Here is a 24,202-nt window from a genome sequence, read left to right as displayed (position 1 = left end):
TCAGTCTTGAAAGCATCATCCTCCCCCCTTCCCTGAACCCTCATGCCCCGTGTTTAATGGAGAAGCTGCGACCAACCCGAGGCTCTCCCTCTGTTTGCAGGAAATTTCACTTTCCCCATTTTCTGAATTGTAAAACCCCACTAAACCCAAACCTCACTTAACTCTGCATTTTGTAGTAAATTAAAATTATAGTGATAATACTGCAAATTTCCTCTTTGTCTTCCCACACTCTGCCTTGCCTTCCTCCCTGTCAGTATTTCCCCTCTTCACTTCTCATTTCTCCTCCCCTGCCTATGGCAAGAGCATGAAAGTCAGAACAAGGTCTCGCTAATCTTGTACAGCCCAAAATAAAACCTTGCGTATTAGGAATGAGAAATGATTGCATTACTGACATACTAAATAGTCCACGTATCTTCTGCAGCAAACGGTGCCCGTTGAATGTGTTGACTACAATAGTGATACCATGAGATGGAGGCTTCATCCTTTTTTATCATACTACTTGATTAATGTTTTACCTTTTAATGATGCCACTGTTACCTGACCTAGACTAAAGAAATCATGAAAATATATGAAAATAGAAAGTTCTCTGCTTAGCTCACTGCACTTGGTATATTGTAGTCAGTCCTGTTAAAGGGACATTGTTGTCTTTAAACTTTAATTTGAGGCAAACTTGCAATTTCATCAAATAAGATGTGAAATAATTTTGAAGTGCTCTTTTTCACCATTGACAATGCATTATAGATAGGACCATAAAAACAGGCAAATGAGTGTCTTTTCTGATTAGAGTTGCTATTTTAGAGCAATTTGAGCTTGGAGCTATCGGGCACTCGCTGTGCCTATGTGTGCGTCTTTCAAAGTCCTTGGTGCTTGGGGCAGACGCTGGGAAAAAGCACTGGGAGAGCTCAGTGTGCTGCTCTGGGCTGACAGTGTCTCTTTAACTGTAGCTTTTAAAATACGCCATGTGTTTCCAGTCTTATCTGGGATGCTGTCAATCCCCTCGACACAAGGGATGGCTGCTTAAAATACACCAACAGTGCCTGGGCTATCAGGGGCATCATAAAAGTCAGAGGCTTTGATTTTGCTTCTCTGGTTGCATGACTCCCTTTAACGAGGATCCTGTTAAGTGTGAACAGGAATGTTTATACGTGTAAACTTTTCTGATGGGAATTTCTCTTTGTTTCATGCACTTTCTCCTGGAATAGCAGGTTGCACCTTTCTCTGTCTGGCATTATCCTGTTGTTGCGACATAACTAATAGCTGCCCTTCGTGATGATGGCATGTTTAGTGAAAAAATTTGTGTTAAATATGCTGTTGATATCATCTGACACCCAGAGAAGATCAAGACCAGCCTCAGAGAGTAGGTCTCACAGCAGCTTTTGTACAGCTGAAAGGCTGAGATGTACTGAAAGCTTCTAACGGGAATTACAAGGGAATTACAATCCCTTTGCAGAAATATGCTTATGCAGAAAAAGTCTTGCCCTCCCCAAAAGACTTATTTTTGATGCACCTGGTGAGATCTTTGGGTCCTACGTCACCACCTGGCCTTTGGTGAGACCTTCACTGGGTCCCATCTAAGCCTTTTGTGTTCAGGTGGGAGCCAGCAGGTCTCCCCATGTCCATCTTGTAGCAGGAACAGTTCTGAGTGTCCACGTTATTCAAGACCTTTTGCAAAGAACGACCTGAGAGCAAGGCAGGTGCCAAGACCTGGCTTTCCAAAAGCCTGACATTAAGGACTTGCTGTAGATTTTGGTTTAGTAACGTAGACTGTTGATTTCCTTGGGTTTAATATTAGCAATATCAGGTCAAATGGGTTATATATAAAAAATAGATTATTTCCAAAAACGGTTTCTAAACCTTTATGTAGAGATGCATGGACAGGGTGAGGGAATCTCTCACCAAGGACCCAGAGAGAATGTCCCATAACTTTTCCAAGTGAAAACGATACTGAAAGCAGCCCAGCTTGGGTTCTGGGAGTCTAGCCAGGGATGTGTGGGTATCATGCAAAGCAGTACTTAAAATAAGACCTAAAGTCCAAACTCAGCATTTTACAGGGTTCGTTGTGTATTTCTGATCTCAGGGTTTTCTTCTGGTGAGATCTTCTGCAGCATAATAAAACTTTATGCCTAGGTTCAGCCCCCACTCAGATCAAATAATGGGGCTGTAATCTGTTTATAGCTCAGACCCTTACGTGTCCCTGCCAGGGACTTGCAGAGGGACAGGACGAACTGGTGTGACTGTAGTTTTGCTCTGTGTTCAGTTAACCCATCTCTGCATTTGCCTCTCTGAAGAGTAAGGGCTCACCCCTGCAAGGCAGGGGCCGGTCGCAGGATTTGTCCCCGCTGGCTCTGCAGTTGCATCTTCCCTTCTGTTGCTTCTCCAAGATCATATATCGTCTCCTTTACACCCAGGATTGAGCTGCGGGCACTGACCAAGATCTCTCCAGGGGACGAGCTGACCGTTTCCTACGTGGATTTCCTCAACCTGAGCGAGGAGCGGCGGAAGCAGCTGAAGAAGCAATATTATTTCGACTGCACCTGCGAGCACTGCAAAAAGCAGATCAAGGATGACCTGATGCTGGCGGTGAAGGAGGGGGAAGGCAAGGTATGGTTTGTCCTGCTGTGTCCAAACCCAGAGGCAGCTCGGTCTCCTCAACCGAAGGCATCTTTGTGTTTCTGTGACTGTGGTTCCTTAGCCAGGGGACGCTCTCAATAGCAACAGAGTCAGATCTCGGCAGAAACCTAACCAGTAACCATGTAAAAAATAAGAACAAAACTGAACCTTGATTGATCACATCAATTCGAGCCCACCACACAAGGCCAGTTTAAACCCTATTATGCAACATATGTGCGTTTTTTAGTTTTAAAAAACTCCACAAAATTTGCCTTTAGCTCTAACCTGATAGTCCATCAACAGGCCGAATGCTAAAATATTGGAAAATTAGGTCTAGAGCTGAGAAAAATGCTGTCATTTAGATTAATTTTTGGGGGGGAGGAATGGAAAAGAAGTAAAAGTTTTGAACAGCAGAACAGAAAATGCACTGCAGGTAGTTCATGGTGACGGGACTCAGCAGGGTCTGCTGAAGCTGTGTGGTTTGTAAAGTGTGTACCATGTGCCATCACACGGGCTCTTGGCAGGTGGGAAGCCTGAAATTCCAGTCCCTCCTTACGAAGGCCTGTCACAGGGAGTTTCATAGAATCATAGAACAGTTTGGGTTGGAAGGGACCTTCAAAGCTCATCCAGTGCAACCCCTGCCATGAGCAGGGACATCTTCACCAGCTCAGGTTGCTCAGAGCCCCGTCCAGCCTGGCCTGGGATGTCTCCAGGGATGGGGCATCCACCACCTCTCTGGGCAACCTGGGCCAGGGTTTCACCACCCTCAGTGTCAAAAATGTCTTCCTCATGTCCAGCCTGAATCTCCCCTCTTTTAGTTGAAAACCACCACCCCTTGTCCTATAGCAAAAAGCCCTGCTAAAAAGTCTGTCCCTATCTTGTACCATTGCTTGAAATTTCTCTGTGTGTTGCTGCTGTGGGCAGACTGACTGTAAAGATTTAACATGTTGGACCTTTCATTTTTAAGTAATTTGTGTTTTCCTTGGAGGTCTCACAAGTCATCGGGTGGGGGGATGTAAGTCTATGTCCTGCTGTTGGCAGTGAGATGTGTTGCTTGGCCAGTGGCTCCAGTTTATGAGCATGCTGGTAGCTCTAAGAGTTTCTTTTTGGTTCCTCTGCCCAAGGATATAATTGCTTCTTTTTTTTTTTTTTCTCTCTATGACAGTGTTAGCTTAGGAGGTTTCTACCCCTGCAAGCTTTACAAAGTGTACAAGGGAAGACAAGAACATTTTAATGTATTATCAGGTCATTGAGTTGCACAGTTACCAGAAAACCCAGCTCAGTCTTGTGACTCTTTTTTCATATGGGTGGCAGTCAGGAAAGGCTGGATATTGCAGAGCAAAAGTCTGTCCTTGAGAAATGTTTGGAGGAATAGGATCAAACTGGTATCAGGGAGCTCCCATGGGAAGTAGAACACAGGGCTATATGAAACCCTTTGCTTTTTGGGTTCCCCACTAGTGCAAAAGACTCTGTCAGACAATCCCATTACTAAATTGCCAAAACTTCATCTTAAAGCTAAACCTTGAAGTCCCTACTTCTAATGTAAACTATCCCAACGTTCAGTCCTCTGATGTAGAATAATTTTCATCTGATTTTCTGTACAAGGATTTTTGCATAGCTTCTCCAGTGGGTGGCATAAAAATATCTCAGCTCTCATTCAGCACCTGCTATCAAGCCTTGACCAAGCAGTGAGATGCACCATCCCCTTTCCAGAGGGTTAGAGGTGCCCCGCAGCACGCAGAGGGACTTTTGGATAAATGTCCTCCACAATCTGAAGTGCTTGTCTAGAAAAAGCCTGTAACTATGCAAGGTACATGATTTCAGCTATTAAAAATACACTCCTTCCGCAGACAATAAGTATCCAGACTGACCTCATTCACAGAGCACGTTTTCTGGACACTGGCTGTATCGCATTTTTGGAATTCAGGCAGCGCTCACAGCTGCGTGGAAAAAGTGCTATGAATATATGCAAGATTGACAGCTTACATCCTCAACAGCCGCTCTGACCTCCTGTCCTCCACCCCTTCCAAATAGCAGCAAAGTTCCTATTGTTTATAATGGCAACAGGCTTAGGGAATACAAGAGAGGGTTTTTGGTAGACAAAGCTGCTGCAGAGATGCTAGACAAAGTACCTATTCTAGGAGTCTTTACTCAGCCAGCATAGCAATATGATTTGCCCTGACGTCAACTTTGCCTTTGAATGTGCTTTGTGCACTAGGACACCCTGCATGCTGCTCCAACAGCTGCCAAAATCTGATTAGCTCTGATAGCTTTGGCCTAATAATATAGAATAATAAATCATAACACATACATATGTATCCATAAATAGATTGGGGGTATTGCTCTGAAAAGCTACTGATTTTGCTTCCATACTAAACTTTCAAGAGCTGTTCACAACTAGCTGAATTTCACAGATTCCTCAGAAATCTGATTGACCAGCTGTGGGAAAAAACATCACAAGTCCATGGACCGGACTCCAAATCTGTGGTTCCTTCATTGCAACGTTGGGTCTCTGCTTTTGATCAACACCCAGAGGTCCCTGTGCTCCGGCTCCACCGTGTGTCTCCAGACCAGGCTCTTCTGCAGGCTCCTGGAGTCACACAATTGGGAGCCAACTGCAGACTTCCCATTTACCTAAAGGAAGGCTGCGATGCTAGAATAGTTTGAAAATGCAAATTTGAAAGGCTCAGAAAAATGGAAGATAAATGATGGTGCTGGAAATAATAATACTATATTTCAGCACTAAATTGAGGGAGAGGAGGCAGCTAATTAGGAGCTGGTTAACGTTTTGCCAGGCATGACTAGATGTACGTCATGCTTTCAAACACATGGTGAAATCCAAACTTCTTTCAGGGGTGTGGAAAAACTCATCTCACTCTCTGGATGTGGCTGAAATCTGAGGTCAACCATCTTGTGGTGTTTGGACCTAATGACAGCATTTCTCGGAGTGGGTGACACTTAATGATCTCTCCTGTCCTTTTTCACCCAGCTGTCATTCAGGAGCCTCATTTCATAGAAGTCATAGAATAGTTTGGGTTGGAAAGGACCTTCAAAGCTCATCCAGTGCCACCCCTGCCATGAGCAGGGACATCTTCACCAGCTCAGGTTGCTCAGAGCTCCGTCCAGCCTGGCCTGGGATGTCTCCAGGGATGGGGCATCCACCATCTCTCTGGGCAACCTGGGACAGGGTTTCACCACCCTCAGTGTCAAAAATTTCTTCCTCATGTCTAGCCTGACAGGGGCTAGACATTCCCTTCAAGCAACTGCACTGAGAGTACCTGATACACACTGTGATGTGTCTCTTGAGACCTTTGGTGTCTTGAGATTTTTTGGTGTCTCTTGAGACCTCCCAGTTGCAGGGTCAATTCTATCACTTTTCCAGAGGAGAAAAGTGGAGGGAAGAGTCGAGGAACCTGGTTAGTTATGCGTGCCAGATGTACATGGTCACTACTCTGATGAGCAACATCCTTGCTGAAGTCAGCAGCACCTCTCAACTTGGTAGCGGGACCATCTCAGCCCAGCCTCGGGCAGGTCTGAGGGCACACTGGGATATACAGCCAGTGGTAAGAAGGCTGCAGGTAATGTGAGAGGCATCTCATTGAGCTGATTTGGGTTCCCAGACTGCAGAACAAGCATCTCTTCAACCAAGTTATTTTGGCAAGCGTCGGGCAGTGCGTTTTCCTCACTGGTTTTCCTAATGTTGTTCCCAGCCTTCTGCAGAGACGGTGAAGGAGGTCATCCAGTTCTCCAAGGACACACTGGAGAAGATCAGCAAGGCCCGCATGGAAGGACTTTACCATGAAGTGAGTCCTGTTGCTTTCGCTCTCTTGCTGTGTACGCATGGCCAGGGAAAGCTTGTCCTGTCCCTCCCTGCATCAATTATTTAAGGATGATACAAACCCCCATTGCTGTAACCTGACTATCCCCACGTGCTTCCAGCCCTCTTAGCAGCTCAAAATGCAAAAGCTGACACTGGTTTCTGTCCTATGTAAACCACAACTGTGTCTGAGACATCGCAGACTGGTTTCTTTCATAGTGAGGATACAAGGAGATTGCAGTGACTTCCAGCACCTCCAATTGACACCAGTGTTGAACCAAGGGTCTTCTGGACAAAATCCATGAATTACTGGGAAGTGTAACGAGTCAGATCTGCCAGGTAGCCTCATAAAAAGGAGGACAGTGGGTTTGGGAGAGGGACAAAACAGTCAGGAGAGTTGCTACGTTGAGCCATGGGTTGTGTTTGCCTGTGTTGGTCTCCTCTTCACCTCCTGGCTTTTGCATGATGTTCGTTTGCTGACTGCCGAGGCTGGGTGTGTGGTGTGGGAGACCTGTATCCCACCCAGAGCGCAGATCAAAGTGGTGAGAGAGCTCAAGTCAATTCTTCCTTTCTCCCTATTTTGCTGACTCAGGAAATATTTAATTGTTCTCTTCAGAGTGTAACAGCTCCAGGAAAACACTCCAGGTTGAGCAACAGCCTCTGGGTTTGAACTTACTTGTGAAAAGGTTGAAGTCCTCCAGAGCAGAGATCTGGATGTTGTGTCAGGGGTCAGACAGAGCAGTAAAGCACGGGATAGTACAGCTTCATGTCTCCAGCCCCATGGGGTCGTTAAGAGCATTTATTGCATCAAGTGCTCGTAGCAGGTTGAGTGAATGGTATTGAGGCATAAGAGTCCTGTAGACTCTCTGACAAAACCCAACCTCCTGGGATCTTTCTTCTCCTGAACAGTAGACATCTCTTTTTCCCCACCAGTTTTATGAAGGCAACCCTGGGAGAAAAAGCTCTGAGCATGAAACATTTTACTATGCTGATGTTTCCCGACACATAAAAGCATATTCTATCGTCTCCAACCCTCATGGAGGTTGACTTGGCCTCTGGGACTGGTATGGACCATGCAACCCACAGGGCTTTGGTGTGACAGCTTCAGGGCCAAAGTTGCTCTGACTTTCCCTTCCTCTGCCTCCTTCCCCTGGGTGCAGGTTGTGAAGCTGTGCCGTGAGTGCCTGAAGAAACAGGAGCCTGTGCTGGGGGACACCAACATCTACCTCCTGAGGATCCTCAGCATTGCCTCCGAGGTGCTCTCCTACCTCCAGATGTTTGAGGAAGCAGCTGACTATGCCAAGAGGATGGTGGACGGTTACCTGTATGTCTGTGCTCTGTTTTGGGCAGCTCTCTCTGGTTATACAATGTTAGGCAGTGTGTTACAGGAATAATTTTCTTAGTCTGCTCCCACCAGGACATTCAGATTGGGACCTGATTATATCACTAGAACCTTCCTAAATGCACAAGAGCTCCTAAACACCGTGATATACTGAACTGTAACCAGAAAATGGCTTGGGTACCTCTTTCACTGACCTCTTTGTTTTGTCTCAGAAGCATCTCAGGGCTGTCCTGGTAGCAAGACACAGAACCTGGGTGTAGGACAGAAAGGCTGTAGCTGCAGGAGATGGTCTGTTCTCCTGCACCCTGCGAGAAGGGGGATCTGCAGAGAAAAGAGAAGCTGTTGTCAAATCGCTGTCACTCAAGACAACCCTTCACTCCTGAATAATACACAGATTTTTGTCTTGGCTAATTAGTATGCACAAAGTATCACAGTATCACAGTATGTTTGGGATTGGAAGGGACCTCAAAAGATCATCTAGTCCAATCCCCCTGCTGGAGCGGGAACGCCTAGGTGAGGTCGCACAGGAATGTGTCCAGGCGGGCTTTGAATGTCTCCAGGGAAGGAGACTCCACAACCTCCCTGGGCAGCCTGTTCCAGTGCTCTGTTACCCTCACTGAGAAGTTGTTCTTTCTCAAATTTAAGTGGAACCTCTTGTGTTCCAGCTTGATCCCATTGCCCCTTGTCCTATCATTGTTTGCCACTGAGAAGAGCCTGACTCCATCCTCGTGGCACTCACCCTTTATATATTTATAGACATTAGTAAGGTCACCCCTCAGTCTCCTCTTCTCCAAACTAAAGAGCCCCAGCTCCCTCAGCCTTTCTTCATAAGGGAGATGCTCCACTCCCTTCATCATCTTTGTTGCCCTACGCTGGACTCTCTCCAGCAGTTCCCTGTCCTTCTTGAACTGAGGGGCCCAGAACTGGACACAATATTCCAGATGGGGTCTCACCAGGGCGGAGTAGAGGGGAAGGAGAACCTCTCTCGATCTACTGACCACCCCCCTTGTAATACACCCGAGGATGCCATTTGCCTTCCTGGCCACAAGGGCACAGTGCTGGCTCATGGTCATCCTGTTGTCCTGTTGTCCTACACTGCTCTCTAATAGGTCATTCCCCAACCTATACTGGAACTTGGGATTGTTCCTGCCCAGATGCAGGACTCTACACTTTCCCTTGTTAAATTCCATCAGGTTATTCCCCGCCCAACTCTCCAGCCTGTCCAGGTCCCGCTGGATGGCAGCACAGCCTTCTGGCGTGTCAGCCACTCCTCCCAGCTTAGTGTCATCAGCAAACTTGCTGATAGTACACTCAATTCACTCGTCTAAATCGTTAATGAATATATTGAATAATATTGGCCCCAGTACTGACCCCTGAGGCACTCCACTAGATACTGGCCTCCAACTGGACTCCGCACCATTGACCACCACTCTCTGGCTTCTCTCTTTAAGCCAGTTTGCAACCCACCTCACTACTCTATTGTCTAGACCACACACAAGTCTGTGGTAAAGGCTTAGTTCATATAGATCCAGGGCTAACCTCACAGTAAAAATTATATACTTTATTATTACGGAGGTTTTACTACAGGACTGATGAGTATTATTTAGACAAAAAAAAAAAAAAAAAAGGTAATTGAAACCATAGAGAACAGAAGAGAAATGCCTATTTTGTCATTTCATTCACCCTCCTGGTGAGACCATCTCATTCTCATCACCTACCTTTTTGGTCAGTTCTATCCCCAAAGGCCTGTGATATTTTTTTCTTGTTCAAAGGGGTGACAGAGTCTAGAGTGAACCCTCCTGACAGGCCACTTCGTGTCCCAGGCCTGGCACTGAGCTCATTCAGTGACACAGAAGAAATTGCTTCCCCTCCCCATTTCTCAGGTTCTCAGTCCAGAGTATGGACAGCAGTAATTTCCTTGAAGATCTGCCAATTCAGTATGCCAAATGCACCCTTTAAGGCAGATTTTCAGGTAAATCAGCTTCTAATTTTGCCTGAGTTTCTGAAGTTGGATGTATAGACCAGGATTCGTCCTGTCCACCTGGGATACTGACTGTAGGGGAGAGATCTGACAGTCCCTAGGGGCAGTGACACATCTCCAGAGGGTGAGAGAAACATTTCTGGAGTTTCTGGAACCACTCATTTCTCTCCCCACTTTGAATGAGAAGCTGCTGGTTGTTACGTTATCAACTTAGGCACTTTATTAAGTGTCTGAAGTCAAGCCAATGCCATCTGGGCTGTCGGGTCAAATCTGGGTTGTGTTTGTTTCAAAATAATGTGGAATGACAGAGCTTGTCTTTGTCCCACCCAGGTGTCCAGCATTCTGCATTAACAGGTTGTTCATCCTCTTTCACAACAACTCAGGTCCTCAGATAACCTGTGCGCTCGTGTCACTCTTGGCCCTTTCTCAGCAGGGCTGCATGTTTGTGTGGCACTGAATGCGACAGGCTCTTCACTTCAGTAAACAATCCACTCTTTGGCAAACATATCACATCACTGACAAACATTTGGGAGCCCAAATCTTTCCTGAACTAAAATTACTCAATGTTGTTTGTTTGCTTGTTTGTTTGTTTGTTTTTCTAGGAAAATATACCATCCCAACAACGCACAGCTAGGGATGGCTGTGATGCGGGCAGGAGTGACCCACTGGCACGCTGGTCTCATCGAAGCTGGGCATGGCTTGATCTGTAAAGCCTATGCCATTCTCCTGATAACCCACGGACCTTCCCACCCAATTACCAAAGACCTGGAGGTAGGTGTCATCTCCCGTGTTGGTTCTGCTGTCTGTCTGGGCAAAATTACATCCAAGCTGTAGAAACAACCCATATGTAAGAGCTGAGAGATGTATCAGGTACTCACTGCTTATTAGTGGTGCTGTGGTTTTCTCTAGATTATGTTACAGTCTGCTGAAAAACATGTCCCTTCCTAGGGGGAATTTTAATCCCTGAAAAATAGCTTTTATCCCGCACCAGGACATACATTACAAATGGCCACTAAGCTCCCAAGGATGGAGCCTCCCATTTTTCCAGCAGCCTGATTTTGCTTCACTCAGGTGGAGATGGCGTTACAATTTGACTATATCAAATTGTGTGTGGTGGATGTTCCCATCTTACCAACCCCTTTCCTTTGTCGGTATCAGTTTTTCTTTATTTACCACTTCCCAGTCCCTCTGAGCTGCGATGTATTTTCTTCTCAAATGGCTGACAGGTGTATTTCCCACCTTACAGTCCAGAGCTGCAGGTCCCAGGGAATTACATCTGCTCAGCTATGATGAACTATTTACAATGGCATCTACGGATCTATAATTTCTTTAGCCTTTATCTCACCTGATGTGACCTGTTGGCTTTACAGCATTCTCCTTCATTAGCCAAAAAAATTACATGGTACCAAATGAAATCCTTTATTGATGTCTAGTCCCTGGTATAGCAGAGCTATAACCTTTACAAGTGCAAATTTATATTATCAGAAAAATGAGTACCTAGCACCTAAAGCAAACCTGTCTGTTGACCGTTTGCCTATATATAGAAGAGGCCGAGACTCCAGCACCTCCATTTCTGTATTTTGTTTCCCACTTACTTCAGGAGGAAAATAGCAGATATATGGGACATGTTTATCTCTGTTCTCCTAAACTGAGGGTTGAATAAACTCACAGACAGGTATAGAAAGTTTTCCTAGAATCCCTCCTGAGCCTCTGCTGTAATGCAGCACTAGGAATGACTCTGCTCACGGTGAATCCTGGGATGCAGGGGATGCAGCTGTGACACGGCCCAAGAGGTGCTGAGCATCCCCCTGCTCCTCTCCCGCCTCCTCCCATGTGAGGTGACCCCCACCCCAGGGATGGATCACACCACAGGTCAGGCCCAGCATCGGAATGGAAGGCAGAGTCACTCAGCGTCACCTCTGGGTCCCGCATCAAGTTTGGGCGTATGAGACATCCCAGCAGCCCATGGAAGAGCTGGGTGCAGAAAAGGCCAATGTCTTCTTCACCTTCATTGTACACAAGCAACCAGGTTTGAGGAAGTAATCTGGTGTCTGTGTCCAGTCGGCTTTGGACTAGACGATCTTTCGAGGTCCCTTCCCTAACATTCTGTGATTCTGCGGTCTTGCTGGTGGGACACTTAGGTTAAGTTGCATCAGTCATTACACGGCCTAGGACATCCCTGAAGGACGGTCCCCATTTTTAGGCAGTGCTTTTATTCCCTTGTTTTGAGATCTCCTGTGTCACAAGTTTTGTAACCTGTTGTGTCCCTCAGGTCATGCGTGTCCAGACAGAGATGGAGCTGCGCATGTTCCAGCAGAACGAGTTCATGTATTACAAGATGAGGGAAGCCGCCCTCAAAAACCAAAAGATTCAAGTCATGCCTGAACCCAGCAATGAGACCTCACCAGGCCTCTTCCACAAGAAGGAATGAACCATGAGCTTGACACAAACTCGTGCCTGTGGGATAACGTCACCTGTGGCACCTCAAGACGTGGAGAATGGCATATAGGAGTGTGATATATCCATAAAGATTATTTCCAGTGGCACCAGTCCGAGAGCATGGACCTACTGGGGGAGAGTCCTGAAGAATGTTCTGAGGACTCAAAACAGAAGAGATCTTGGCAGAAACAATGTCCTTTTTCTACCACTAGTATTAAAAATCAAATCAAAACCCTGTTATAAAATTATTTACATTCTGATTGGGAGCCTGTTTCTCTCTTTACAAGTCCTGATGCTGAAGTCCTCCCCCATCACTTCCTTGTGATTACATCGTTTTTTCCCAGTGGTGTCCATGGGTGGTTGACCAAGGGATGGTAGAAGCGGGAAGCCTAATCTATGCTTGTGCACACTGAGAGCAAACTGAATAAGACTCGCAGACAGTGTTCTGTGTAAAGTGGTGTTTTTCTGATGAAAAACTGCTGAAAAACGATTCTGCAGCTGACATGGGTGCAACATCAAACTGCAGGCACTTTGCAAGTGGAATTCCTACATCAGGATAAAATAATTAGGGCAAATTAGTCTTCCTAATTAAATATTAGAAAACATCTGCAGTGATGGCAGCCGATGGACATGAGACAAGTCCATGCTAGGAGCAGGTTCCACTGGTGGGGTGCTCTGGCTGTGCACGCAGTTCTAATTGCACAAGCCTTTTCCAGGGAGGGGATCCAGCTTTACTCATCTTCAGGGTGAGCTGAGGGCTCTGATGCCTTTCAGCACCTGCCTTTCAGCTTAGAAAGGTGCTTAATCCATTCTGCACTGAGCAAAAAAAAGAATAGGCTGCAGTTCAGCTGTCAGTGGGCGGCCAACGGAGCTTTTTAAAGGCAATGGTTGGATTTCTAGATAAAAAAGATCTTAGTTGTCTGCCCACCTGCCTCAAAATCTAATGGGCTTGCTCCAGGCCTTCAGTGGCAGCCAGGAGATGAAAAGGGGTGGTCTGTTCAAGAGTCCCCTACCTGCTCTTCGGCAAAATAGCAAGAAAACAAATCCAGGGCTTTTCCTCTTTGACATTTATTGGTCTTTTTGCTGATGTTTCTCCAGATCTAAGATGACTTCACTGAAGACCAACAACTGCTCTTTAGGTGCTGTTGAGCTAAGCCATTCAATTTGTCCATGGGCTGCCCAACTGATGCCCAGTATGATGATACACGTTGGCTCAGTTCTCAGCCAGAGGATCAATGTCAACCTGTAACATGAAAATCTTCCCTGCGGAGAGAGGAGTCATGGGAGACATGCACGTGAGGACAAATTGGTCCTTTAGTGACACATTTTGGGGTTGCAGGAGGAATTGAGTAAGTGCTTGTGGTATTTTCCTAATATCCTGATGAGCTTTGAGTGGTTCTAAGAACATCATCCCAGCTAAGTATGTCACACCAGCCATATATCCACTTGACAGTGATGATTCCCAACGACCATCCAAGCACAGGGCTTGGAAAAGGCATCAAAGAAGGAAGAGTTACCTCTCCTGTGTGTGTCAGAAAACCACGTCTCCATCCAGACTTCAGCACCAAGTGGGTGTGTGGGAGATGACTTTGGTGGTCTTTCTGTGTCTACACTGTGAACAAACAGCGTTTATCTCCTGCCAGGAGAGAAAACCTGTATTTCACTCTGGAGGGGAAGTTCAACTCCAGTTCAACTCAAGTTATCAGGTGTGGTTTGGGGTGAAACACACACTGGACACCGTCAGGCTGTCTGGGACCCTCCTGCTGGTGGGAAGGGATGGGGAGGAGGTGGCAATGGGGTGGCCCAACCTGTAGAGCTGGATCCTGCTGCAGAGGTGGGAGGACAGGTATGGCGGTTGTGACATTCGAACTGTCCCCATGCTAGTTGCTTCCCCAAAGCAGCTTCCTCGGCGGGATGACTGCCATCTCCTTGATCCCACCTGAACCTCCCCATGCTTTGGCCCTGCCAGCCACCTTGTGGTGACTTGCATGTGTTTGTAAGGAAAGGACCTGTTGCCCAATTTCTACGTGAGCTTGTGTGGGTTTTGGAGACTCACACCTCTTTATAGCAACAGCGAAGACACCGATGATAATGATGAAAAGGCCTTTAATACTTTAATGAACACATTTAACACAGTAAAATGATGGGCATGCTCAGGGTCTCTAGATTCTCTTGCTGATTCTCTTGCAAGTGATGTCTCCTGTGGTCGTGGCCTGAAAAACAAATGGAAAACATTAGGTCTTCACGGTGCTTAGCTCCAAACTCTACTTGGAAAGGATCTGGTCCTGCAAAACTTAACAGGACTGATCCCCAGTCTATCTCCTATAAACTGATTTATTAAAGCTTTAGATTTCATCATGAATACCCCAAATCAGATAAGGATAATCTGACATTGCTCAGCTGGGATTAGTCTGCTGCACCTCTCTGTGAAAGTGCCAGGCCCAACCACAAACATGTATATCTGGTTGGGTGAGAACATGCCTTCATTGCATGAAACTTTGATCAGAAATGCCTACTGGGGTTTCAAAGAATGCTTTTTGGGTCAGACTATAAGGAAGAACTGCCTTCGGTGCCTGCCCACTGACCAGCTTTGGCTGCAGAGGCCAAGTGCAAGTACATGCGTGTCTCCAGTATCTCTCTGAGGCACCCAGCATCTCAGTAGGCTTTGTAGGGCCAGAACCCTGGAGGTAGCTGTAGACAACGTTATTTCAGCCATTGCTCCTCTCTTTCACACTTACATGGGTGATGATGTCGCCGTTGAGTTCGGTGACAAATCGCAACCCTTTCATGGTTCCAACCAGTTTGTTGTCACCTTCCATCTGAATAACAGCCTGGTAGAGAGGGGAGACAGAGACATTCATGTTATTACTGCAGATCATATCAGCCCCTGCGTTTTGTCCTTCGCCTTCTGTACTCAGCTGCCACTGTCCCCTCTGCAAGCTGTTTGGAGCATGCTGCTTCCTCAGAGCTTTCCTGGGAGGAGTTGGAAAGAGGGATGTGCTGGTGGTGACTACAACACAGCAAGGGTGTGGATGTTCACTTTAGGGTCTACAGGGGTGCGGTTTTGCTGCCATACCTACCTGTCTCCCCTCCAACCAAAGGATCCCTCATGGTTTCTTGCACTGCTAGATGCCAGAGCAGGGATCCCTGGCATCACACCAACATGAGTTTTGGGGGAGAAGACGGACAGCTTTTCACCCTGACAGTTCTGGTGCCTCTGCGCAGCCCAGCTGCTCCTTGGGGCAACTCCTCATGCAGCACCAAGACCAAGACGACCTGCACGCCTCCAAGGAGGGGACTGCTGAGTGTGCCAGGTTGTCTCCTCTCCACCACCCATCCAGTGCACGTTGCAGCAGCAGCCTCTCTTGGTTTGGGCTGATGGGGAGCTAGGCAATAGTGTGAAGCTGGGAGGAGTCTCTGTCAAGGTGGGAGATGATTAAAGGAGATTTCAGAAATACAGTGGTGGCTGGAAAGCTCTCAGGAGCACGGGCACACCTGCTGAGTCTCTGAACCTCTAAGGAGCTGCACATCTAAAAAGGCTACAGACAGCACCGACACCCCCAGGGTAGCTCTCACTGGTCATTGAAATGACTCAAATAAATAACTCAGCAAAAAATGTTTCTGTTCATCTGTCTGCCCAGCTGTAAGACACATTCGTCTGCCCTTGAGTTGCTGATTTATAGAGGGTGAAGCTTTTCTAATAGCTGTTTCCCTCTGTTTTTTTGTACAAGGGACATTGGTGATGCTGGAAACTGTGATACAGTCAGTACAGCTATCAGAGCCTGACTCATGGGGGCATTTCTTTGGTGATCATTGCTCCTCCTTTCAAAAGTCCCTATATCATCATCTTCTCTTGAAGGTGAGAGGCAATATTTGGCAGTAGTGCTGTCTTGACATTTTATGAACCATTGGAAACTAATGTTCAGGAACAGGAGCTGACCCAATTTCAAGGGTGATAAACCCTCACCTTGCCGAATCATCTCACCTGGTGTAAACTGAAGCAGTGGAAAAGGCTAGCAGAGAGCCAAACAACTCCTGGGACTTAAAAGAATTTATTGTTTTATAATTCATTAGCTGACCTTCCTGCACTACCTTTAAGTCAACAAAATGAAGGTGGGGGTATGCTTTGTGTTGCAACATGACAGAAATTCAACCCTTTTCCAACCCGCATCTTTCAGACTTTTTGCTGTCAGAAGGATTTACCAAAGCATCTCTACTCCCTTTTTCCAAACTGGCCATTAAAACAGCTTTAGGAATGCAAGGCTTTGTCAGCAGAAGTGCTGGCTGGGGAGTTTGCATGGTGTTTTGTAAAAGTGAAGAGGGGAGGTGGGAACTTCAGAGACTTGGGCTCTGAGTTTCTCAGGAAGGTGGCTCTGAAACGCACTGTCATTTTCTGAAATGTGTCCCTAGGATCCCTGCTGAGGACATGCAGGGAGCAGGGCAGTGGGTGTCACATCTGTAGGCTTGGTTACAGCGATTAACCCCTTCCTGTTATATTCAATTATGTGTGAAAACTGGGAGAGACAGAACTGGGCTGCGGGATTATCCAGGTCTTTGCCCTGTGTCAGCTTTAACACCCATGGTCTGGTAATTCCCTTTGGCTCAAGTGCAGAGGGAATGTCTGGAAAGGAAACTTAATGTCCCTGAGCCCCTGTAGCCATGGCAGAAGAGGAGCTGGTCACTCACCTTGACCTTTTCTCCTGTTATCAACTCCATATCGCACTCCTGCCCGATGGTGAACTCGTTGTGAATTACTTTGGAGCCAGCGGTCATGGTAACCTTGAAATGTTTCCCATCCTGCACTATTTCCGTGATACTCTTGAGGTCTTTTGCCTTCTGGATCTGTTCATCGGGAAGCCCTGCCCAGGAACAAGAGATATTAGGTATATCTTGGAGCCATCGGTGAGCAGATTCCTGCTGCCAAATGAATGTGGCGGGACTTGGGGACACACAACTGTGAGGATTTCTATTCTAGTGTGGAAAACTTTGCAGTGATGATGGTTCCCTAGGGACCACAAGGCCCTGAGTCTACTGGGGAGGAAGAATAGCAAATACTGTCATCCTGGGTTTTGTAGGGGAATGAGACATCTCTCTTGTCTCACCAGCCTGGCTGTGAGCAGAACAGCTACCTTCCTGGGTAATTATCACATGGAAAGAAAAAATCCTGTTTTCCTTTCTTTGCTGGGAGACAAGCAGAAAAAAATGGAATAAATTGAGGCAGAATGACAGAATCAAGTGAGTTTTTTAAACGAGAATCAGGGTCCCTAAGAACCAGTTCATTAAACTCTTCTCCCAAAGCCTGAAGCTGCTCTGACAGGTAAAGCACATCTGGCACATAACTGTGCAGAAGTGCTGCAAAGCCTCCTGAATCCCTGCAGGACCATACCATGTTCCCTGTCATGGACACTGGTGGAAATTCGGCTAGCCACATTCACCATTAAGCATTTAAACAACCCCCGCTATTTTTCTGATGAATGGTGGAATCTGGGGCTTTGCAGCATCACCGAGCAGCAGCACTGTGGACTGAGCGATGTCCTGCTCACCCTCAAATTTCACAGCCTGATGGAGCAGATCTGCAGCCATCCTAAGCCACCAAGGTCCTGCTGGCTTGCCACGTGTCTGCTACACTTTGCTGTGCTGGCCCGTGGCTGCAGAGACTGCTGGGACCATTCTTCTGCAAGTCACAAAATTTCACCCAGCATCTCTTGACCTCCAGCCACCATCCAGAGAGATGCGCTCTCTTCTGAGATCACATCTCCATGCTCGTGCATTAAAAAAAACCAAACCAAATCCCAAACCAACAATTGCAAGACCATAGACAGAAACAGGAATTCTGAGAGAAGCTTTTCATCTACATCATCAACACATTTGGAGTCCCAAATGCCAGTGGGACTGCGGAGGCAAAGCAGCACATCCAGGCACTTACCAAGGGCTTTCATAAAAGGCTCAAAATTTTCCAGGGACTGGAGTTGGTATTTTCCAGTGAAGCTCATGATGGAAAGGCTCTCTGTGCTCCCAACACAAGAGAAGGTGCCTTGCTGGTGAGCAGAGCTTGGTTTTATAAGGTCCTTTTGCTCAAAAGGCTGGTCAGAGGTAAGATGATGTAATTTTATGGTTATGTTCAAACATTAACATAAAACTGGGCAATGGTCAGTGATAAATTGCTTTGCATTTTACGGACAACGCGGGGGCAGGGAAAATCCCATAAACCCATTTTATGGAGGTAGCAACGTGGCATCCATAAAGAAGTTATTAAAAAAATAATAGTACAAAGAGATTGTTATCAGAGGACAAGCCAAATCATCTGATCAGTCTGGAAGTGCTCATCTGGAAGATCATAGTCTCCTCTGGAGATGACAAGCGGGGATGTTTCTCCTGGTTGATGTGTGCAGGCTGGGTCTTGAGCATGAGTGTATGGGGATATAGCGGAAGATTTGGCGAGGAGGTTAGTTAAATGTAAATACGCTCAAGTGACTTGCACCTGTCTGTAGAAAAAGCACACACATCACACTAATTGTCTTACTGACCCTGTGTGCTTGATGAGTAGAAGCTCTGTGTTAGATAACACAGGCCTGGGAGAAACTCTGGGCACCTTATCACTGTGTCTGAGATTCCTGCTTTGTTGTGAGAAAGAGCGGGAGGCTGCGCCTGCCTGAAGCCTTGAAATACAGGCGAGCTCAGCAGGCCCAGCGATCTTCCAGCAGGGCTGAACTGACCAGCGCCTGCGTCCCTGTTTGTGTCACCTCTGCCTGGGAGCTTAGGTGTGACTTCGGAGATCCCCCAGTAGAGAGGTAACTAAAATAAAACTTGCTCTTTGCAAATGCATCCGTGGCCTCTGGCTCTTCTTGCGATGTGCCTGCGTATGTGCACACAATGAGCATGAAGAATAGTGGCCACACACTAGCTGGACTTGCTCGTGGCTCCAGATACCTCTTGGTCCTCTGTAACAGTGGGTTTTGGTGTAGCAGTAGGCCCCAAATCATCACCATCCCCTAAGGAAAAAAGCATAACTCAAAACCAAATCCTGGGACTGAACTGGCCCATGCTGAAGGCTGTGGTTTAGTTCAGACTCCATCACTATGGCCTTGCCTCCAGAAAAGGGTTTTGTGTGGAGAGATGGACCAGTGATGCTAGAGATCAACCCAGGTTACAGCCAGGAGCCACCACTGAAAACCCCCTTTCCTCTCCATTCCCCAGAGGAACCACAGTCACTCATTCACCGAAGGAGCATCCCAGCCCTTGGAGCTGCATTTCTCCCAAACGCTACATCAGCAGCCTCCAAGCCGACCCATATTTCTCACTCCAAGGCACTGTTTGCCTGGTCCCCAGGAGCCACCACCCTCCAGCTGGGTCTGTCCCCATCCCAAGTTGCCCCTCTCTATCTTGCCGTGTGAAGGCACTGCGGCTGCAGATAAAATCCTCCAGCCAACACACACCCACAGCTCTCTGGGCAGGCAGCAGGAAGGATGGTGTGTGCAGGAGCGTGGTTTGTCCCCTCCAGTGGCAATGTGGTCTGAGGATGGTGACATTCACAGAATCACAGAATGTCAGGGATTGGAAGGGACCTGGAAAGCTCATCCAGTCCAATCCCCCCGCTGGAGCAGGAACACCCAGGTGAGGTTACACAGGAAGGTGTCCAGGCGGGTTTGAATGTCTGCAGAGAAGGAGATTCCACAACCTCCCTGGGCAGCCTGGGCCAGGCTCTGGCACCCTCACTGGGAAGAAGTTTCTTCTCAAATTTAAGTGGAACCTCTTGTGTTCCAGTTTGAACCCATTACCCCTTGTCCTATCACTGGTTGTCACCGAGAAGAGCCTGGCTCCATCCTCCTGACACTCACCCTTTCCATATTGATCCCCATGAATGAGTCAGATCCAGGCTCCTCTCCCATTGTGGTCCCCTTGGCCAAGTGGCCTGCGTTGCTGCATGGCATCTGAGCATCCATCCTCTGCCCCAATGAATTCCCCCTCCTTCCCAAAGTTACCAGCTCAGGGAATTTCCCCCTTTTGCCTCGCATGACTTCTCCTCTTTGCAATTCTTCCATTCTGCCTTCTCATAGCATCATAATCTGTCTCCTTCCAACTTGGAGATGCTGCCAGAGCCCTCTGCAGCCACTTGTATCTGCTCTCTGTGGAGCACAGTGATACTGCCTGGGCCAGATTGAGCCTCAATTTCTGGTTCATTAGTACAGGCAGAGTCTGCCTGATGAGGCAGTAGAGGGAAAACCTCTGCTGGCAGGGCAGATGAAGTTGGCTGGGGTGGCATTCATGGGGTAGATCAGATCATCCCTCTGGGCAGGTTCGGAGAGCCCTCATGGTGGGGTGGATTCAGCAATTTCTCTAAACAGCTTTTCAACTTTTTTCCCTTTTATCCTGGGCTTCCCAACAGGTACAACGTCACCTTAGGAATTGCATTTCATTTTTTCCCCTGCCCTGGCTGAATACCCCGGGGTGACGCAGGGCTGTGCTGCTACATGTCTCTTTTCAGTGTCTTCTTCATGGAGACAGTGGTGACTGACCCCTCCAGCCATGTCCCATGCAGCCATGCCCTGGACCTTTGGCTGCTCCTACAGGCAATTCACATCCCCTCATATTGCATAAGGAGGAAAGAGATCCAGACTTGTAAAAACACCTGAATATTGTTTTATCATCTGACTCATTTTGGAGCCCAGTGCTCCTGATACACTGTGGAGTGGTCACCACAGGAAAGGTCCTGCTCTGCATGGCTCATTTTCCCCACTGTCATCAACCAGAGCTTCCTGAAATTACAGTTATCATTGATTTTTAAAGTGACATGCACTCTCAGACTGGTCATGCCTGACCATGTTAGATTGGATATGAGGAAAAATTTCTTCCTGGAAAGGGTTGTGAGGCATTGGAACATGCTGCCTAGGGTAGTGGATGAGTCACCATCCCTGGAGGTGAATGGACTTGATGATCTTGAGGATCTTTTCCAACCAAAATGATTTTACGATTATATGACTATATCCTGCTGCTGGTGCAGATGCCCACTCCTCACCCATTTCCACATGAGGGCTGGGGATAGCGGGTGGTCACTGTGTCAGTGGGGAAAGACCTTTCTCAGGTAACTCCAGCCACATCCAATGCAATTATGACCTTTAAGCTGATGTCTAGATGAGCCAAAGGAGAGAAATAGGAGAAACACCTCATGACTAGTGTCCCAGGGGTGCCTATCCTCTCTGGCCTCCCCAAAAGAAGCCCACATTTCATATTAGCCAAGATTAATCCAATCTTAAGTGCCTGAAGTGCCATCTTGTTCTTCCCAGCCCCCAAGAAAGCTGAACATCTCAGCCACCACAGACTTCCCGGGCCCACACTCTGCCTGGGAGACCCATGTCAGCTTGAAATGAGATACAACCACCAAGCTAATGAACTCTGATATGGGGAAAGGATTAGATAAAACCCACTAGGTATTGTCCCACAAGCTCTTAAACAGTTATCATGCCTAATCTGGGCAGTTGAACCACTTAAAAAACCACCAGAAGTTGGGTGAGAACTCCCACTGGGCAAGCCAGGCTCCTAAGGTCTGAATGTGACCCACCAAACGTTAAAAGAGAATAGAATTGTTCAAGGCTCTCTTAGAAAGTCGGCATAAATGGGCAACTCATGAGACAATTTACCCCACTTGGGACCAAACTTGTTTTCCGCAGATATCCTCTCCTATTCTCACTTACTGTGGATAGATATAATGCACTTATGCTCACAGCTTCGGCGTGTTGGATAAATGTGGGCTATGGATCACTGTGGTTCGGAAATGCAACCAACTGATTTTTGATCAATGATCAAAAATAAAACTTGTTGTTTTGTTTTTGTCTGCAAGTGTTCCATTGGACTCATGTTCTTTTATTTCCCGGAGCAAAGAAATGCAAAAGTTTTTATAGAAAAAGAAGAAACATTTACTGAATTAAATTTATCCGGGGTAATTATTATCTAGCCAGGCCTGCTGAGCAAACATCAGGTGAGATAAACTTAATCTCAATAGCAAAGTTCAGAATTCTTGTACATCTCCTCATCAGAATACACGGCCTTTTAAAACATGACATCACTTTAACTTTCCAGGGCCAAGAAAATACACCTGATTACATTAACATAAAGACTGAGTCAGCTGACCATTTGATTAAAATTAAATACATACCATAAAACCTGGACCTGGTTTGTAGAAAGAGAAAAGGCATAGATCATTTTCAAAAATCATTGAGGAGGGTATATCTTGTGGGAAGACAGCAGGTACTTCCATGTTTAAGCTGCTTTGAAAATAAAGCGTAGAATCTTAGAAGGTTGTTGGAAAAAAGGACACAAGTGTCCCATTTCTGCTTTTTGCACCTGAATCAAAGATGTGGATATGCAAAACTTCTCAGCTTCCTATGAGCCATGAAAGTATCTTGTGTCCCAAGGTGATGAATCAGTGAAAAACCAGTTGGAAGTGACCTCTGAAAGTCTTTGTTTCAACCTCCTACTCAAAGCAAGAAAATCACCAACAGCAGAGCAGCTCAGCCATGGCCTTACTCAAACCTCAAAAGCCACCCCTCTGGCTCTCTGGGTACCATCCCGGTGCTGCACCACCCACCTCTCAAAGAAGAGGTGCTCAACCCAAACCTCCCAAAGGGCAATCTGTGGCTGGTGCCTTCAGTTATAACAACTGCTATAACCAAAAAGAATCCCCTCGCCTGGGATTCCCCATACTGGCTCCCATTAACTAAACACTTTCACTCAGTGTCTGCCAGGGCACTGGAAACCCCGCTCCTATGTGCACTGCTCCTTGATAATTTGGATGTTTGCTCCTTGACAATTTGGATGTTGTGGTGGGAAACAGGATTTTGAGTCTCAGGGCTCCTGCAGCGAAAATCATAGAATCATAGAAACATTTTCGTTGGAAGAGACCCTCAGGATTATTAACCTAATACTGTCACTAAACCGTGCCCCTAAGAACCTCATCTATGCATCTTTTAAACACCTCTAGGGATGGTGACTCCACCACCGCCCTGGGCAGCCTGTTCTAATGTCCGACAACCTTTTTCATGAATATTTTTTTTCTAATATCCAATCTAAGCCTCTCCTGGCACAACTTGAGGCCATTTCCTCTCATCCTATCACTTGTTACTCGGAAGAAGAGACCAACAACCTCCATGCTACAACCTCCTTTCAGGCAGTTGCAGACAGCAATAAGGTCTCTCCTCAGCCTCCTTTTCTCCAGGCTGAACATCCCCAGGTCCCTCAGCCTCTCCCCATCACACTTGTGCTCCAGACCCCTCACCAGCTTCATTGCCCTTCTCTGAACTACCTCCAGCACCTCAATGTCTCTATTGTCATGAGGGGTCCAAAACTGAACACAGGATTCAAGGTTTGGTCTCACCAGTGCTGTGTACAGGAAGACGATCACTGCTCTAGTCCTGCTAGCCACACTATTTCTGATACAAGCCAGGATGCTGTTGGCCTTTTTGGCCACCTGGGCACACTGCTGGCTCACGTTCAGACTGTTCTGCCTTCTCCAGTTTGAACCAAAACTTTGATTTAAGCTCTGAGCTCTGAAAAGGACTTTACAGCTGGATCCCTATGGGGGGAGAGGCACTTTGCTGTAGCCCGGGATGGGGTACCTGGCAGCCTTGTGGAGGTCTGGCAATGTCTTCATGCATCTCTGCCTCTTCTCTTACTCTTCTTATCTATCCCACCAGTGACTCCCCAGGCTTTGTGAGGCCTTTGGTTTCACCTCAGTGCTTTGGGAAGCTGGGACTGAACTCTACAGTAGGATTTTCTTTGCCAAAATGTGAAAGGCTACAAGCCAGGTCTTTTGCTAATTCAGTCATGGATTTCTCCAATGCAGGTGCAGTGGAAGACCCCAAAACCCCTAGCCACTTTTCGAAGACCTTGATCACAAGCTTGCCAATCACAAATCCCCACATGGCTTTCCCTCTGCCTCAACTCATATTATTACTTGGATCATCCCTTTTCCTCCTGTGCTTGTACCTGAGAACCTGGTCCGCTGCCCAGTTTTCAC

General features: G+C 46.9%; 3 protein-coding genes across 4 annotated transcripts in view; 1 reads left to right on the top strand and 2 right to left on the bottom strand.

Moving 5' to 3' along the window:
- The window catches only part of SMYD1 (SET and MYND domain containing 1), a 29,639-nt gene extending 17,190 nt beyond the window's left edge, over positions 1-12,449 (top strand). For both annotated transcript variants that reach the window (XM_065836794.2, XM_065836793.2), the window contains 5 exons: positions 2,409-2,601; positions 6,321-6,413; positions 7,588-7,751; positions 10,353-10,521; positions 12,023-12,449. In XM_065836794.2, the coding sequence (XP_065692866.1) occupies positions 2,409-2,601; positions 6,321-6,413; positions 7,588-7,751; positions 10,353-10,521; positions 12,023-12,181 (778 nt within the window). In that variant the 3' untranslated portion in view covers positions 12,182-12,449. The remainder of the gene's footprint in view (positions 1-2,408; positions 2,602-6,320; positions 6,414-7,587; positions 7,752-10,352; positions 10,522-12,022) is intronic.
- Positions 1-24,202, bottom strand: part of REEP1 (receptor accessory protein 1) — a 499,521-nt gene that overhangs the window by 281,456 nt on the left and 193,863 nt on the right. The gene's annotated exons all lie outside the window — the stretch shown is intronic.
- FABP1 (fatty acid binding protein 1) lies at positions 14,279-18,271 on the bottom strand. Its single transcript, XM_065837606.2, has 4 exons — positions 18,116-18,271; positions 16,876-17,048; positions 14,928-15,020; positions 14,279-14,402 (listed from the first exon to the last, which is right to left on the bottom strand). The coding sequence occupies exons 1-4, from the start codon at positions 18,180-18,182 to the stop codon at positions 14,352-14,354; spliced, it is 384 nt and encodes a 127-aa protein (XP_065693678.1). The 5' UTR covers positions 18,183-18,271; the 3' UTR covers positions 14,279-14,351.

The sequence above is a fragment of the Patagioenas fasciata genome, chromosome 4 (assembly GCF_037038585.1).
Source record: "Patagioenas fasciata isolate bPatFas1 chromosome 4, bPatFas1.hap1, whole genome shotgun sequence".
Lineage (NCBI taxonomy): Eukaryota > Metazoa > Chordata > Aves > Columbiformes > Columbidae > Patagioenas > Patagioenas fasciata.
This window is presented reverse-complemented; position numbering and strand designations above follow the sequence as displayed.

Bases quoted from the DNA above. Each gene is read 5' to 3' on its own strand.
- FABP1 (XM_065837606.2), bottom strand. From the start codon at position 18,182: ATGAGCTTCACTGGAAAATACCAACTCCAGTCCCTGGAAAATTTTGAG. The intron at 17,049-18,115 runs GTAAGTGCCTGG...GTTCCTGGGCAG, and splicing joins GCCTTTTATGAAAGCCCTTG to GGCTTCCCGATGAACAGATC. The intron at 14,403-14,927 runs GTAAGTGTGAAA...TTTGTTTTTCAG, and splicing joins ACGGCGACATCATCACCCAT to GCCACGACCACAGGAGACAT.